Source organism: Hyperolius riggenbachi, chromosome 7, assembly GCF_040937935.1.
Source record: "Hyperolius riggenbachi isolate aHypRig1 chromosome 7, aHypRig1.pri, whole genome shotgun sequence".
Taxonomy (NCBI): domain Eukaryota; kingdom Metazoa; phylum Chordata; class Amphibia; order Anura; family Hyperoliidae; genus Hyperolius; species Hyperolius riggenbachi.
The window spans coordinates 279,469,491-279,487,567 of record NC_090652.1 but is presented as its reverse complement, the minus strand read 5'-3'; the positions used below and the strand labels follow the sequence as shown (position 1 = coordinate 279,487,567).

The following is an 18,077-nucleotide window of genomic DNA, read 5'->3' as shown; positions in this document are numbered from 1 at the left end:
TCCACACGTCCACCTGTCTCCAACAATGACCCCAGACCCTTCTGCTGACCTCCCAGACCCCAGGTAATAACAGGTTGTTATCTCCTTAAGAAACCGGATCCGGACCGCAACCGTGTTCACACCGCACGGAAACCGGATGCAAACGGACCGGATCCGGACCGGATCCGGATAGGAACCGTACGGATCAGGTCCGGTCCGGATACGGTGCGGTCCGGACATCCGGTGCGGTTTTGACAAAACCGCAAGTGTGAACGGGGCCTTACATGACTTCCGGTCGCCGCACATCACCGCGCATGCTGGACTTCCGGCGCATTGCATTGCTCGGTGTAAGTATGCAATGCCCCATAGACTTTCATTGGTGTTGCGTTACTGTGCGGTAAAAAGAGTGTGAAAGGGCCCTCATGTTGTGGTGATTGCAAAAGAACAAGTTCTCTTATCAGAGAGATCAGCTCTATGGGGAGAAAGACATGCAAGAGTGACAAAAAAGCATTACAGCCAGTGCATTGTTTAAAAGGAAATAAATATGGAAGCCTCCATATTCCTCTCTCTTCAGTTATCCTTTAAAGGATATCAGAAGTGACATGTGACATGATGAGATATACTTGTGTATGTACAGTGCCTAGCACACAAATAACTAGGCTGTGTTCCCTTTTTTCTTTCTCTGCCTAAAAGTTAAATATTAGGTATTTAAGTGGCTGACTCAGTCTTGACTCAGACAGGAAGTGACTACAGTGTGACCCTCGCTGATATGAAATTCCAACTGTAAAACACTTTCCTAGCAGAAAATGGCTTCTGAGAGCAGGAAAGAGATAGAAGGGGTCAATAGTTCATAGATTTTAGCTCTGGCATACTTCAATGAATGTGTCATTGAGCAAAAACAATAAAACAGTTAAAACTTAAAAAGTAGATTTAAACATAAAATACAACTATGGAATATCTTAAAAAGTAATTTTTAGGAAAAGGTAGATAGATACAATTGTTTATTTCATTAGTTTATTTTTGCCTCGGGTGTCCTTTAAAGAAAGAGCTCTCGTGGGTGCTATACAGCTACAATCACACAATTTTCAAAATGTTTGCCACCAAATAACAGATGAAGGAAGCTCATAATTTACACCAGGTTCGTTCCAAGCGGGACTTGCGTAAATTAAACCTCATGTAATGTAAGCAATGAGTTCCCGCTGAACAATTAAAATATGAAAGAGGTTCTATAATCCTTTGCTACCTTATTCAGAATTAAAAATTAAAAAAAGATATTGCTGGAACTGGACTTTAAATAACTTTGTATAACACTAAAGCCACACTAAGTTTCTTTCAGGGTGTAGAACACTGTTGAATATAACTGGTTCTGCGAAATCGGCTCATAATTTATTTAAATTTGTCTGCATAATTCATGTGTGATATAAAAGAAATACAAACTAACTCGTGAAGAGAAAAGGAAATACCAGTTACTACCACCTCCCCAAAATGACCCCTCACCTTAGTATCCCCCTCTCCCTCTCACCTCCCCTCCCCCAAAAAGAAATGCCCATGGGTAATGATAAGGTCACCAGACTACAGTAGGGTTTAGATTGTAAGCTCATCTGAAGGACAGTTAGTGTGACATGTAACAAAAGAGAAGAGACAATCGAGAGCCCCCAATAGTGTGTTACTGATGTACAGTTGGCATAGGTCGTAGGACAAATCAAGTTATACTCACAAGTCTGGGTTGCCGAGGTTAGGCAACCACTTTTGTGGCAGACGAGGAGATTAGACCTGTCCCCACTCAGGCTAAAAAGTCGCTCTCTGTAGAAAGAAAAAGGGTGTCCACACCCATCCACCAGGTGGATCAAATTGTGCTATAGCATACAGAGGCGCCAGTAGAATAAAAATAGCACCAAATTAAAATCAAATAATATGTGGGTGGCGAGGGTGGGCTTACCTACCCAACAATTGACACAACCACTTTGTATAGTATACAGTAAATAATGTTAAATTTAATTAGTACTCCAAGAAAAACCAGTTTGCAACGCGTTTCACTGGCCCCAAGCCCGCTTCCTCAGGCAAAACAAGATACAGGTAGGAGCAACTCAGAAGTTGTGTAGCCAAGTACAGAGACACTGTGTACTTGGTTACACAACTTCTGAGTTGCTCCTACCTGTATGTTGTTTTGCCTGAGGAAGCAGGCTTGGGACCCGTGAAAAGCGTTGCAAACTGGTTTTTTTTGGTGTACTAATTAAATTTAACATTATTTACTGTATACTATACAAAGTGGTTGTGTCAATTGTTGGGTAGGTAAGCCCACCCTCGCCACCCACATTTTATTTGATTTTAATTTGGTACTATTTTTATTCTACTGGCGCCTCTGTATGCTATAGCACAATTAGTGTGACATGATCATGTACTCTGTACAACGTTGTGGAACATGTTATCTCCATAAAAATACATAACATTGACAGTAAAAATGTCTACATAAGCTTAATTATCTTAAAATGACATTCTGTGATCAATAAGGCAATGTACACAAATAATTGATTTTACCTTCTTATTAAGACACAGACATGTTAACCACAGTATGTGCAGTATAAGCTGTTACTCGATGCCTATACTGATAGTAAAGTAGTCACAGTGTGTGTTGATCTCTGTTTAAAGGGAACCTAAAGTGAAATAAAGATAGCCAGTTAACTTACTTGGGGCTTCTTCCAGCTCTCTGTAGTCCCTCTGGCCCCTCACAGTTGTTCTGCTGTGCTCCATTCAGCAGCTCTGCTCCTCTAAAAGTTGCATTAATGTGCAAGGGGAGTTTGAAAATAATGTAATATTGGTATGGGAGCTAACAATAGTTACAAGTGTTACTACTAAAATGCATTTCATATTACTGCTCATATAAAAAGATTACTATTTTGTAATGTACTAAAATATGAATATGATATATGAATGTCAGTATGCATAATAGCTCAGCTGGATGTCACAGTAGTGACTAGAGAAGGTCAATGAGATGCAAATAATTGAAATGTGTGCAGCTTGAAAATGGACCAAACAAATCCGTGGAATTTGATTGGTCCATTTTCATGCGGCACACATTTGCATAAAAATTGGCATAACAGTTTGCATAAACCTCCATCAACATAGTTATTTGCATCTCAGTGACTATCCCCACTAGTGACACAACCATCGGGCTTTACTCTAACAGCAGAGATGTTGTTTTTATATATAAAAGATTCCTGTGTACAGTCAGATATTTATCTCTGATTTCAAAAAATACGGTGACTGCTTTATTGCAGTAGCACAAGTACCGGTAACAGTTTTTGATTGGTTTATTTTTTCATATTTGTGGGCTAAGCACTGCTATTACTGTATATACAAATAAAATAAGAAACACCGAGAGCCCAATATAGTGTAGTATGTATTGGAAACCGTGGATAAATGTAAGTGTGAGATGAATATACTCACAAACATGGGTTACCTCTTAGGCAACCACTGTAGATGCAGGTGAGGAGATTAGACCTGTCCTCACTCAGGATTAAGACGTCGCTCTCTGTAGATCAGAAAAGTAGGGGTAGATGACCCCTCCACCAGGGACAAAGTATTATCGTAAGAGAACAGAGGCGCCAGCAGGATAAAAGGTAATAAAAATTTTAAAATTTGCTGGGAGGCAGTGGTGAACTTACTTCTGGAAAGCAGACTCAAATACTGTCTGAATTAAACAAATAAATGTATTATTGGTACCCCAAAAGATGCAACGCGTTTCGCAGGCACAGCCCGCTTCATCAGGCAATGAGATAGGGGACAAACAGTAGCTCGTCAGTAGCACACAGAGGCGCTAATCGTGCTACTGACGAGCTACTGTTTGTCCCCTATCTTATTGCCTGATGAAGCGGGCTGTGCCTGCGAAACGCATTGCATCTTTTGGGGTACCAATAATACATTTATATGTTTAATTCAGACAGTATTTGAGTCTGCTTTCCGGAGGTAAGTTCACCACTGCCTCCCAGCAAATTTTAAAATTTTTATTACCTTTTATCCTGCTGGCGCCTCTGTTCTCTTACGATAATACTGTATATATACCAGTTATTTATGAGTATTATCAGAAATCAAATATTTTATCAGAATTTTTCTTCTTGGTGCGGGCCAGCAACTTACTTATTCATTTGCGCCCTGTAGCCTCAGAAGTCCACCCACTCATGTGCAGTAGCACGGACCGCGCACATCTGGCTCACTGCACATCCGCGGTTGGGCTCAGTCGGCTATTGCGCGGCCATGAACAAAGAAGAGGAGCTGCGCGGCCCCCCGATAGGATTAGGGACAATGCATTGTCGCTTATCTTCCAAGGGGGCTGCTCTCTGCGATGGGGAACATTAGAACAAAGAGGGAGGCCTCAATAAGATCCCGAGGCTTCCCTCTCTTTAGGTGTCTGATTTTGTGTATCCGAGCTTCAGCTCTGGTACACTTTAAAGTACTGTTCATCTGGTAATTACACCATTGCCATCTGTGCCTGGGTTTCTCCTACAAATTAGAATGCCTGTTCACACACAAGGTGAAGTAGCATGGCTACTGTATCAAAATGACCATTCATGATTGTTTAGGGTGACAGTCTATCATGTGTGCAGGTATCCTCCAAAACTGGCTTTTCCCTCTTCAACAATCCACTGAAAATTCTTTGCCGATTGCTATAGTAGCGCCCACTGCAGCTTACCATGGGGCAACTCTTGTTGATCCTACCTCTCCTCTCTCCATAGCATGAAACAGCATGACTAGATGGAGTTCGTTGTAAAAGAGTCACCTGAAACAATCACAAAAGTTTGCTTTATTTGATAAGCATCTAACATTTGGACGCAGGTACTGAAGAAGTCATGGGAAGCATTTATTCAGGTCCTCCTGAGTTGCACAACATGTGATCCAGTAACACTGAATGGCAGTATTTGTATAGCGCCTTTCTCCTGACGGACTCAAAGCGCTTGTGAGGCAGCCACTAGAGCGCACTCAGTAGGCAGCATCAGTGTTAAGGAGACTTGCCGAAGTAACTCCTTACTGAAATAGGTGCTGGCTTACTGAACAGGCAGAGCCGAGATTTGAACCCAGGTCTCCTGTGTCAGAGGCAGAGCCCTTAACCATTACACTATCCAGCCACTACTATTAAAGTGGGATAAAACGCTGACATAACATTCAATACAAATGTGTTTTCCTACATTTTATTACCTATACAGTTATCACATTTGCTTTTGTTTTAAAGTATTATTGTCTGTCTACAAATTCCCAAAGTACAGTTTATCTGCTCTGAACGCTGCCATTGCATTTTACTGCATAGCTGCTGTACTTATTAAAATCTATAGAGTGATTCCCAGCACTTTCTGTTGATCAGCTCTGTACAGCTCAGTTTCAGCAGTCTGCTAATGTTTACTAAATGTATCTGACAAAGAAATGTAAACAAAAGATAATGTTATCACCTCTTTAGATGGCCTGAAGTTGCTCACTGAAGAACAAGCTGTTCTGCTACATTTTTTGTGTGTGTGTTAGTAGACTTTATGCTCTTTAGACTCTGAAGCCTCCAGAAAACGCAGTTTTTATTTTACATTGTTGTTAGGCATGAATGCCCCCTCTGAAACGCTGCATCCCCGCAGCTTAAATCTCAATTAATTCCCCCAAAATCACAGGGCAAAAATCCACAACTTTTCTGGTCGTGGATTTTGCTGCCCGGGGAGGCAGAGCTTTAAGCTGCAGCTCTGCATCCATGTGTGTCAATCTGCGCTGATCGCCACCTCTCCCCGCCCCTCTCAGTGAAAGAAGACTGAGAGGGGCGGGGAGAGGCGGCGATCCATGCAGATGACGGAGTAGAGGCAGAGCTGCAGCCCAACGCTCTGCCTCTATGCGGAAGCGATCCCCGAATCTTCCCCAGGGGATTTCGGGGGGATTAACTGAGACTTCAGCCGCGGGGACACAGCGTTTCAGAGGGGGCATTCCTGCCTAACAACATTGTAAAATAACTGTGTTTTCTGGAGGCTTCAGAGTCTCTTTAAATCAACTTTTAGAACAAAGAGGAATTGCTGAGGTTCATACCACTTTAAGTGGCAAAACTCTGCAAACGTCACTTGGATCATATAAAAAAACAACAAGAATAACTGGAAGTTTAGGGTATAAAGCTTATGCTGTTGAATATACATGGCCATGTAAGAATTGTGATCACCTACCTTTATGTAAGGAAACATTAAGTGTAAAAAAATGAGTTTCAATTACCTGGGGCTTCTTGCAGCCCCCTGGAGTAATGCTGTTCTCACGCCGTCCTTCTGAGTCCCCCTGGCCAGCAGCAGCGACCCCTGCAATGCTGGCCGGCCACGCGCCTCCTCACTGTGCTCCCGAAGCTGGGAGCATGCTGCGCATGCGAAGTACACAGAAAATGCTACTGAACATGCGCAGAGCGCTCCCAGCTGGTAGCGCAATCAGGGTTCGCACTGTAGCTGCCGACTGTCAGCGAACGGTCAGCTTTGTTGGTGTCGCCGCTGCTGGCTGGAGGGACTCGGAAGGGCAGCATGGGAACAGGATGACTACAGGGGACTGCAAGTAGCCCCAAGTAAGTTAAACTGATTCTTTTTTTTTTTTTTTTTGAAGGGCTTTTCTAAGTGCTTTTGCAGAGCGATTCAGCTTTTTTCACTGGAAGGATTTGAACTCTTTGACCTGGAAATGAATAAATACAATGTATTTATTCATCAAAGTGCTGGGGAAATCACTATACAAAGCGCTTTTTCAAGTGCTTTGCAATTTCCCTATACCTTCTATTGAGCAAAAAAGCTCAGAAAAGGGTACAGGTGTAACGATTGTGGAATTATTTCCGTGGTCAGCGCACAAGAAGGCAATACAGATAATTAACAACACAACCTGACTGCACTAAATAGGAGTGCAAGGAGCACTCCCAAAGGGTAACTACTCTAAGCTAGCAATAATAGCCTACTATGAGCAGAGGGCTGAGACTTCCAGGCAAGTTAGCAGGAACAAACCATCATGACCAGCAAGGAATTCTGGGAGGAAATGATATTTATACTACAAGCCATCAAAGGAAGCAGCTAAGCAATTTGCATGACAAGTGGATGCAAATTCCTCACCAGAACAGCAGCTCTGCAACTCGCAGAGTGAAGACAGGTCTCTTTTCCAGAGACCTGCAGCACTCAGACCTAAACAATGGTCAAAAAGTTGTCTGCCTGTGCAGACAGCCGAGCAGATCATTACAACAGGCAGCGCTTTGCTGAGCGGACCCGGAAATGAACCGCCTAGATAAGAACAATCTCATAGGGAATCATTGCACAAGCTTTTTAGGGCGATTTTCACAATCACCGACGCTTGAAAAAGGGCGAAAACGCCCTAGGTGTGAACGAGCCCTTAACCTCCCTGGCGGTAAGCCCGTGCTGAGCACGGGCTATGCCGCCGGGAGGCACCGCTCAGGCCCCGCTGGGCCGATTTGCATAATTTTTTTTTTGCTGCACGCAGCTAGCACTTTGCTAGCTGCGTGCAGTGCCCGATCGCCGCCGCTACCCGCCGATCCGCCGCTATACGCGTCGCCGCAGCCGCCCCCCCCCCCTAGACCCCGTGTGCTGCCTGGCCAATCAGTGCCAGGCAGCGCCGTGGGGTGGATTGGAGTCCCCTTTGACGTCACGACGTCGATGACGTCAGTGACGCCATGGCGACGGGGGAGGCCCTCCAGGAGATCCCGTTCTTTGAACGGGATCTCCTGATCTCCGATTGCCGGCGGCGATCGGAGGGGCTGGGGGGATGCCGCTCAGCAGCGGCTATCGTGTAGCGAGACCTCGTCTCACTACATGAAAAATTTTTTTTTTTTTAAAAAAACGTATTTGCTGCCCCCTGGCGGATTTTGACAAACCGCCAGGAGGGTTAAAGGGGCACTACAGCGAACAACTGTAAAATTTAAAATATGTGCAAACTTATACAAATAAGAAGTACATTTTTTCCAGAGTAAAATGAGCTATAAATTACTTTTCTCCTATGTTATGTTTCTCCTATGTCTCCCACTTACAGTAGGTAGTAGAAATCTGACAGAAGTGACAGGTTTTGGACTAGTTCATCTCTTTATAGGGGATTCTTGGGGATATATTTATTTTGAAAAGCACTTAGTGAATGGCAGTTGCTCTGTCCAACTGCCAAAAAACTTTGTAGGGAGCAGGGAAGCTGGCCAGCATCATTGTTTAAATCCTTTTTCGGGAATATCTTTATAAAGAATAAAAGCCTTGCTGAGAATCCCCTATGAAGAGATGGACTAGTACAAAACCTCTCCCTTTTGTCAGATTTCTACTAACTACTGTAAGTGACAGCAACATAGGGGAAAAGTAATTTATGGCTCATTTTACTCTGGAAAAAAATGTACTTCTTATTGGTATATGTTTGCACATATTTTACATTTTACAGTTTTTCGCTGTAGTACCCCTTTAAGTCTCTAAGTTGCCACTGCAGGTGCTACACAACTACTAATTCACTTGCCTTTCGGTAAACTCTGACATGTGCTTATATAACCCATACAAAGCCTGCAAACGTTATTTTCTTCTGACATAATAGCAGTGTGTAAGAACAGTTATGTACTATGTAGAAGCTGCATATAAAATATGTATAGAGCCCTCAAGCAACCTGCCGTAGCGGGAATGCACTCTGTATATGTATAATGAGTATGTGAGCCTCCAGCAATGTGTAGATTCAGTTCTGTCTCTTGAATAAGATATTTAGGGCAGTTGTGTAAGGTATATATAGGGAGCCATGTATGAGGTTTCTGTAAGGTATACATACGGAGCCATGTATGAGGTATCTGTAAGGTATATATAGGGTGCCATGTATGAGGTATGTGTAAGGTATATATAGGGAGCCAAGTATGAGGTTTCTGTAAGGTATACATAGGGAGCCATGTATGAGGTATCTGTAAGGTATATATAGGGTGCCATGTATGAGGTATGTGTAAGGTATATATAGGGAGCCAAGTATGAGGTTTCTGTAAGGTATACATAGGGAGCCATGTATGAGGTATGTGTAAGGTATATATTGGGTGCCATGTATGAGGTATGTGTAAGGTGTATATATAGGGAGCCATGTATGAGGTATGTGTAAGGTATATATTGGGTGCCATGTATGAGGTATGTGTAAGGTGTATATATAGGGAGCCATGTATGAGGTATGTGGAAGGTATATATAGGGAGTCATGTATGAGGTATGTGGAAGGTATATATAGGGAGCCATGTAAGAGGTATGTGTAAGGTATATACTGTATAGGGAGCCATGTATGAGGTATGTGTAAGGTATATATAGGGAGCCATGTATGAGGTATGTGTAAGGTATATATAGGGAGCCATGTATGAGGTGTGTGTAAGGTATATACTGTATAGGGAGCCATGTATGAGGTATGTGTAAGGTATATACTGTATAGGGTGCCATGTATGAGGTACAGTATGTGGAAGGTATATACTGTATAGGGTGCCATGTATGAGGTATGTGTAAGGTATATATAGGGTGCCATGTATAAGGTATGTGTAAGGTATATATAGGGAGCCATGTATGAGGTATGTGTAAGGTTTATACTGTATAGGGTGCCATGTATGAGGTATGTATAAGGAATATACTGTATAGGGAGCCATGTATGAGGTATGTGTAAGGTATATATAGGGAGCCATGTATGAGGTGTGTGTAAGGTATATATAGGGAGCCATGTATGAGGTGTGTGTAAGGTATATATAGGGAGCCATGTATGAGGTGTGTGTAAGGTATATATAGGGAGCCATGTATGAGGTGTGTGTAAGGTATATATAGGGTGCCATGTATGAGGTATGTGTAAGGTATATATAGGGAGTCGTGTATGAGGTATGTGTAAGGTATATATAGGGTGCCATGTATGAGGTATGTGTAAGGTATACATAGGGAGCCATGTATGAGGTATGTGTAAGGTATACATAGGGAGCCATGTATGAGGTATATATAGGGTGTCATGTATGAGGTATGTGTAAGGTATATATAGGAAGTCATATAAGGTATATATAGGGTGCCATGTATGAGGTATGTGTAAGGTATATATAGGGTGCCATGTATGAGGTATGTGTAAGGTATATATAGGGAGTCGTGTATGAGGTATGTGTAAGGTATACATAGGGAGCCATGTATGAGGTATGTGTAAGGTATACATAGGGAGCCATGATGGAGGTATATAGAGGGTGTCATGTATGAGGTATGTGTAAGGTATATATAGGAAGTCATATAAGGTATATATAGGGTGCCATGTATGAGGTATGTGTAAGGTGTATATATAGGGTGCTATGTATAAGGTATGTGTAAGGTATATATAGGGTGCCATGTATGAGGTATGTGTAAGGTATATATAGGGTGCCATGTATGAGGTATGTGTAAGGTATATATAGGGAGTCGTGTATGAGGTACGTGGAAGGTATATATAGGGTGCCATGTATGAGGTATGTGTAAGGTGTATATATAGGGTGCTATGTATAAGGTATGTGTAAGGTATATATAGGGAGTCATGTATGAGGTATGTGGAAGGTATATATAGGGAGTCATGTATGAGGTATGTGGAAGGTATATATAGGGTGTCATGTATGAGGTATGTGTAAGGTATGCATAGGGAGCCATGTATGAAGTGTGTGGAAGGTATACATAGCGAGCCATGTATGAGGTATATATAGGGTGTCATGTATGAGGTATGTGTAAGGTGTATATAGGAAGTCATATAAGGTATATATAGGGTGCCATGTATGAGGTATGTGTAAGATGTATATATAGGGTGTCATGTATGAGGTATGTGTAAGGTATATATAGGGTGCCATGTATGAAGTGTGTGTGTAAGGTGTATATATAGGGTGTCATGTATGAGGGATGTGTAAGGTATACTGTATATAGGGTGCCATATATGAGGTATGTGTAAAGTATACATAGGGAGCCATGTGATATAGATATGCATGTATACCTCATATATTGTATTGTATAAGCAAACAGGGGTGCCAAAAGGATAAAATATTCTAAAACGTTTAAAATGAGAAGAGGCAGAGGTGGACTTACTTCCTCCAAGCAGGCATGAGTATTATTTATATTCAAAAGTAACAGCAATTTATTTACATACTCCAGAAAGTGCAAGTGCAATGCGTTTTGCGGGCATATCCCACTTCATCAGGCAATAGAGATGGAGCATAAAACTCAGATAGGTCAGCGCCTCTGTGTCATATATAGTATATACATGTATATACAGGGTGCCGTGTATAAGGCATAGGTGCACAATAGGTCGATCGCGATATACCGGTAGATCGGGGCCACTTCGCCGCGTCCCATTACATTTTGCGGCCGGCAGCTGTCCCATCAAATTCTGCTGCCGGCCGCTGGCCAATAGGAAGCAGTGGAGGAGAGAGAAGGCGCAGCTGCAGAGAGGCCAGGGGCGGTTCTGCCATGACACGACATCATGGCTGGGGGCGGTGCCGGGCACAACACATACACGTACGCCTTACTCAATCACGCTGCCCGCTGGAGCGCTCCTTCAGCCACTGACATGCGATACCCTGCAGCTGAGGGGAGACCAGACACCACCGCTGGAGCTGGAGGGAGGTAAGTGATTAAGCACCCGAGCACCCATAGCTCCTCTGCTAAAGGGACCTGCACCCAGCTACCTATGCTAAAGGGACCTGCACCCAGCTACCTATGCTAAAGGGACCTGCACCCAGCTACCTATGCTAAGTGGACCTGTACCCAGCTACCTATACTGAAAGGACCCATACGCAGCTACCTATATTGGAGGCACCTGGGGGCTGTTCATGACGGGGGGGGGGGGTGTTGGTAGATCTCCTGGACTCTGCAATTTTAAAGTAGCTCACGAGCCGAAAAAGTGTGGGCACCCCTGGTGTAAGGTGTATATATAGAGTGTCTTGTATGAGGTATGTGTTAGGTATATGTAGGGTGTCATGTATGAGGTATGTGTAAGGTGTATATATAGAGTAGGCACACATCTCTGTGCTATATATGAGGTATATACAGGGTGCCATGTATGAAGTAGGAGTAAGGTGTATATAAAAGGAGCAATGTATAAGGTATGTGTTTTATAAATATAGGGTGCTATGCATGAGGTATGTATAAGGCCCCAATCACATTAGAGTTTGTTTCCGGAACGTAACCGGAACGTATACTGTACAAACGGAATGGATGTGAATGGATCCAATTTTAACCTATGGATCCATTCACATGCGTCCGTTGGTATGGATATGTTCCGGTCCCCTGACCTAAAAATTGCTGCAAGCCCTGCTTAGCGGAACGGATCTGGACAAAAATGCAGCAGCATTAGGGGCAATGGGAAACGGAACGTTTCTTCACACTAGTGAAGAAACGGACCGTTCCACGGGGGATGGGGGCATGGGCCGACTTGAATCTAGCGACGGGAGGCTGCAACAGCCAGGTTGGGTGGGCTAGGGAGGGTTTATACATACCTAATCTTCATAGGCAGCCTGCGGTAGAGGCTTCCGTCCTCTTCCACGTCATGTGACTAGTCACAGCGGAAGAAGAGGAAGACTCTACCGCCAGTTGCCTATGAAGATTAGGTATGTATTGCCTAGTGAAAACGGATCCGATCAATCATTGATCAGATCTGTTTTCACTATGTGAACCGGGCCACGGACTGAGCATCCGGATTCTGTAAAGTGGAGACCGGATCCGCTCACCGGATCCTTTTGGCTCATTTTGCAGATGTGAAGATATATACGGCACCATGTATGAAGTATGTGTAAGGTGCATACACAGTGTAAGCATGTAGCTTTGTGCTATATACAGCGACCTATATATGATGTATATGCATGGTATATACAGGGTGCAATGTATGAGGTATGTGTTCTATATAGGGTGCGATGCATGAGGCATGTATAAGATATATATATATATATATATATATATATATATATATATATTATATATATATATATATATATATATATATATATATATATATAGGGTGCCATATATGAAGTACGTGTACGGTGTATACATAGTGTAGGCACGCAGACTTGTGCTATACACAGTGACCTATATATATATATATATATATATATATATATATATATATTATATATATATATATATAGTGGTGTGAAAAACTATTTGCCCCCTTCCTGATTTCTTATTCTTTTGCATGTTTGTCACACTTAAATGTTTCTGCTCATCAAAAACCGTTAACTATTAGTCAAAGATAACATAATTGAACACAAAATGCTGTTTTAAATGATGGTTTTTATTATTTAGTGAGGAAAAAAAAACTCAAAACCTACATGGCCCTGTGTGAAAAAGTGATTGCCCCCCTTGTTAAAAAATAACTTAACTGTGGTTTATCACACCTGAGTTCAATTTCTGTAGTCACCCCCAGGCCTGATTACTGCCACACCTGTTTCAATCAAGAAATCACTTAAATAGGATCTATCTGACACAGAGAAGTAGACCAAAAGCACCTCAAAAGCTAGGCATCATGCCAAGATCCAAAGAAATTCAGGAACAAAAGTACTGTAATTGAGATCTATCAGTCTGGTAAAGGTTATAAAGCCATTTCTAAAGCTTTGGGACTCCAGCGAACCACAGTGAGAGCCATTATCCACAAATGGCAAAAACATGGAACAGTGATGAACCTTCCCAGGAGTGGCTGGCCGACCAGAATTACCCCAAGAGCGCAGAGAAAACTCATCCGAGAGGCCACAAAAGACCCCAGGACAACATCTAAAGATGTGCAGGCATCACTTGCCTCAATTAAGGTCAGTGTTCACAACTCCACCATAAAAAAGAGACTGGGCAAAAACGGCCAGCATGGCAGATATCCAAGGCGCAAACCACTTTTAAGCAAAAAGAACATTAAGGCTCATCTCAATTTTGCTAAAAAAACATCTCAATGATTGCCAAGACTTGTGGGAAAACACCTTGTGGACCGCCGAGACAAAAGTTGAACTTTTTGGAAGGTGCGTGTCCTGTTAAGTCTGTCGTAGAAGTAACACAGCATTTCAGCAAAAGAACATCATACCAACAGTAAAATATGGTGGTGGTAGTGTGATGGTCTGGGGTTGTTTTGCTGCTTCAGGACCTGGAAGGCTTGCTGTGATAGATGGAACCATGAATTCTACTGTCTACCAAAAAATCCTGAAGGAGAATGTCCGGCCATCTGTTCGTCAACTCAAGCTGAAGCGATCTTGGGTGCTGCAGCAGGACAATGACCCAAAAGACACCAGCAAATCCACCTCTGAATGGCTGAAGAAAAACAAAATGAAGACTTTGGAGTGGCCTAGTCAAAGCCCTGACCTGAATCCTATTGAGATGTTGTGGCATGACCTTAAAGGACTTACGAGCCCAAACTGTCTAAAAAAAGCAAAGTACCTGTAAGCTGTTTAAATGCACGGAGGACGCCGTCCGCGCCCTCCGTGCAGTTCCGCCGGGTCCCCTTCCTGAGATCGCCCCCCGCGCCGACCCCGACCCCCCAGGCCGGGTCGGGCTCTCGTGCCGCTCTCAATATGGCCGCTTCCATTGGCCGCGGCTGCGCAGTCCGCCTGGCCGCGAGTGCGGCTGCGCAGCTCTACGGCCAACCCCCCGAACCACGCACTGTAGCGTGGATCAGAGGGGTTGGCCGTAGAGCTGCGCAGCCGCACTCGCGGCCAGGCGGACTGCGCAGCCGCGGCCAATGGAAGCGGCCATATTGAGAGCGGCACGAGAGCCCGACCCGGCCTGGGGGGTCGGGGTCGGCGCGGGGGGCGATCTCAGGAAGGGGACCCGGCGGAACTGCACGGAGGGCGCGGACGGCGTCCTCCGTGCATTTAAACAGCTTACAGGTACTTTGCTTTTTTAGACAGTTTGGGCTCGTAAGTCCTTTAAAAAGGCAGTTCATGCTAGAAAACCCTCAAATAAAGCTGAATTACAACAATTCTGGAAAGATGAGTGGGCCAAAATTCCCCCAGAGCGCTGTAAAAGACTTGTTGCAAGTTATCGTAAACGCTTGATTGCAGTTATTGCTGCTAAGGGTGGCCCAACCAGTTATTAGGTTCAGGGGGCAATTTCTTTTTCACACAGGGCCATGTAGGTTTTGAGTTTTTTTTCTCACTAAATAATAAAAACCATCATTTAAAACTGCATTTTGTGTTCAATTATGTTATCTTTAACTAATGGTTAACGGTTTTTGATGAGCAGAAACATTTAAGTGTGACAAACATGCAAAAGAATAAGAAATCAGGAAGGGGGCAAATAGTTTTTCACACCACTGTATGTATATATATATATATATATATATATATATATATGGTGCCATGTATGAAGTACGTGTACGGTGTATTCATAGTATAGACATGCAGCTCTGTGCTATATACAGTCAGGGACGTAGCAATAGGGGGTGCAGCGGTAGCGACCGCATCGGGGCCCTTGGGCCAGAGGGGCCCCAAGGGGCCCTCCCACAACTACAGTATAAGCTCCCTATTGGTACTGTGCTCATAATAATCACTTCTATAGATACTTTTAATATTGGTAATCATTAACAAACTGTTCCCCATCCCCTTCTTGCACCTCTGACACTGTAGTTGCCATTGGCAGGTTTTGGTGCGCCGTATCAATTGTTATGTATAGAGTGCTTGGGGGGCCCCATGTAAAACTTGCATCGGGGCCCACAGCTCCTTAGCTACGCCACTGTATACAGTGACCTATACCTGCAGTATACACAGGGCTCCATGAGGTACGTATTATCATGCAGAGCTGCCACCCGCACGTACAGCGCCTCGCCTGTCGCCACTACACACTACTTCAATCCACAAACCCCGCCCTACACCTTCACTACCCCGCCCTACACCTTCACTACCCCGCCCCACCCTGACGTCACTGCGCCCCTCGGCAGCCCGCCTTTTCCGGAAACCTATTTTCCTCCTCCATTGAGCCTATTGGACAACTCCTCCCGGACCCTCCTTCCTCCGTCAGCCATTGGCTGCTCCCCTCTGCCCGTCATTTCAGCTCTGCTCGCTGCCACGCCCCTCCCTGGCTGTAGTCGCGGAGGAGGAGGCGAGAAAACAAAAACAATCGTTCGGAGCCGCCATCTTGGCTCGGGGGGTTCGGTGGCGGCGGCTGAATGGGGCGGAGAGGAGGTGACAGAGCCCGGCTGGAGACTTCCCCTGCCCTGGCCGCCTGTGTGCAGTGACTCGTCCTTCCATGGGGGCCGCCCGCCTGCTGCTGCTCCTCACCCTGCAGCCCGCCGGCTGGTGACCCGCCACACGTGACCCGCAGCAGCCCCCCTCCCCTGCTTCACCGCGCACCGTGTGCGCAGGTACTGGAGACATGGGCGCCGCTGCCAAGCTGGCCTTCACCGTGTTCCTCATATCCTGCTCGTCTGGTGAGTGTCCCTCATACCTGGCTCCATTGCTCTGCCACCGTATCCCCCATCCCATGCCTGGATCAATATCCCATGCCTGGCTCCATTGCTCTGCCACCGTATCCCCCATCCCATGCCTGGATCAATATCCCATGCCTGGCTCCATTGCTCTGCCACTGTATCCCCCATCCCATGCCTGACCCCACAGCATCCCCCATCCCATGCCCAGATCCATTGCTCTGCCACTGTATCCCCCATCCCATGCCTGGATCACTATCCCATGACTGGCTCCATTGCTCTGCCACTGTATCCCCCATCCCATGCCATGCCTGACCCCACTGCATCCCCCATCACATGCCTGACCCCACTGCCACTGTATCCCCCATCCCATGCCTGACCCCACTGCCACTGTATCCCCCATCCCATGTCTAAATCACCAGCCCATGCCTGGCCCCACTGCTACCGTATCCCCCATCCCATGCCTGGATCATTACCCCATGCCTGACCCCCCCCAATCCCATACTTGGCTCCATTGCTCTGCCACTGTATGCTCAATCCCATGCCTGCCTCCACTACCACTGTATCCCCCCAAGCCATGCCTAAATTATCATCCTATGCTTGGCCCCACTGCCACGGTATCCCCATCCCATGCCTAAATCACCATCCCATGTCTGGCCCCACTGCAACTGTATCCCCCATCCCATGCCTGACCTCCCCATACCTGACCCCACTGCCACCGTATCCCCATCCCATGCCTGACCTCACTGCCACCATATCCCCATCATGCACCTGGCCTCTCCATCCTATGTCTGGCCCCACTGCATCCCCCATCCCATGCCTGTATTACTATCCCTTGCCTGGCCCTACTGCCACCGTAATCCCCATCCCATGCTTGGATCACCATCCCATGCCTGGATAACTATCAGCTGTCCCCAGTGTATCCCCATCGCATGCCTGGCCCCGATGCCCTGCCACAGTATCCCCCACCACATGCCTGGCCCCACTGCCCTACCACCATATGCCTGGCTCCCCATCAGATGGCCCTGGAAGTGTCCCTCATCTCATGTCTGACACCACATCAGCTGGGCTCAGCGATGTCCCCAGTACTCCATATTCCCCATCCCATGCCTGCCTCACCATCTGCTGACCCCAGTGTGTCCCTGAATGTGCCCTGTCACTGTACCCCCCATCTCTGGCTCAACATTAGCTGACCTTAGAAATCCCATGCTTGTTGGTTATGCCTGATATACCCATTCTTTGTCCCTGGAGAGATGTCCCTGACTCCCCCTATCCATCTCTGGCCAGTGTGGTGGTGTCAGCTAGCCCGATCATCCCATGTTGCTGGGGAAAATCTGTCCCTGGAAATACCCCCAGTCCTGCCTCTACATACTTCCATGTCCTGTTTTAATTATCTGGCTATTTGTTGCTGTTCCTGAATAGACTGTCCTTTGCTTGCAATAAGGCCAGCTCTGCTATTTATGTTCTGTGCTTCTGAAATAATGCATGGTGATCCTTGGTTGTCCGCATCAGTGTGTTGTGTCCCTGGAAATGTTTCTGGATTGTAGGTTAATTAACCACTTAAAATTGAATGCCAGTTGCAGCTGATGGTCTCTTCTCATTGTTTTGGTCCCATTCCTAGCTTTCAGTTTGGGCTAGATTCCATAAATGTTAAATGTATTTATTTTTATTTCCTAGTGTGTTCAGGCAGGCTTGCCAGCTGACCTGGATTTCCAGTAATGAAATGTAAAGATGTTGACAAAAC

General features: G+C 45.2%; 1 protein-coding gene and 1 long non-coding RNA gene across 4 annotated transcripts in view; one reads left to right on the top strand and one right to left on the bottom strand.

The window, feature by feature from the left end:
- LOC137525857 (uncharacterized) overlaps window positions 1-15,738 on the bottom strand; it is a 93,273-nt gene extending 77,535 nt beyond the window's left edge. For both annotated transcript variants that reach the window (XR_011023037.1, XR_011023038.1), the window contains exons 1-3: window positions 15,663-15,738; window positions 4,670-4,756; window positions 2,667-2,747 (exon numbers count right to left, since the gene is read on the bottom strand). This is a non-coding gene — a long non-coding RNA (uncharacterized lncRNA). The remainder of the gene's footprint in view (window positions 1-2,666; window positions 2,748-4,669; window positions 4,757-15,662) is intronic.
- Window positions 15,739-15,979: 241 nt separating this feature from the next.
- The window catches only part of ACVR2A (activin A receptor type 2A), a 105,784-nt gene continuing 103,686 nt past the window's right edge, over window positions 15,980-18,077 (top strand). For both annotated transcript variants that reach the window (XM_068245858.1, XM_068245857.1), the window contains exon 1: window positions 15,980-16,336. In XM_068245858.1, the coding sequence (XP_068101959.1) occupies window positions 16,282-16,336 (55 nt within the window). In that variant the 5' untranslated portion in view covers window positions 15,980-16,281. The remainder of the gene's footprint in view (window positions 16,337-18,077) is intronic.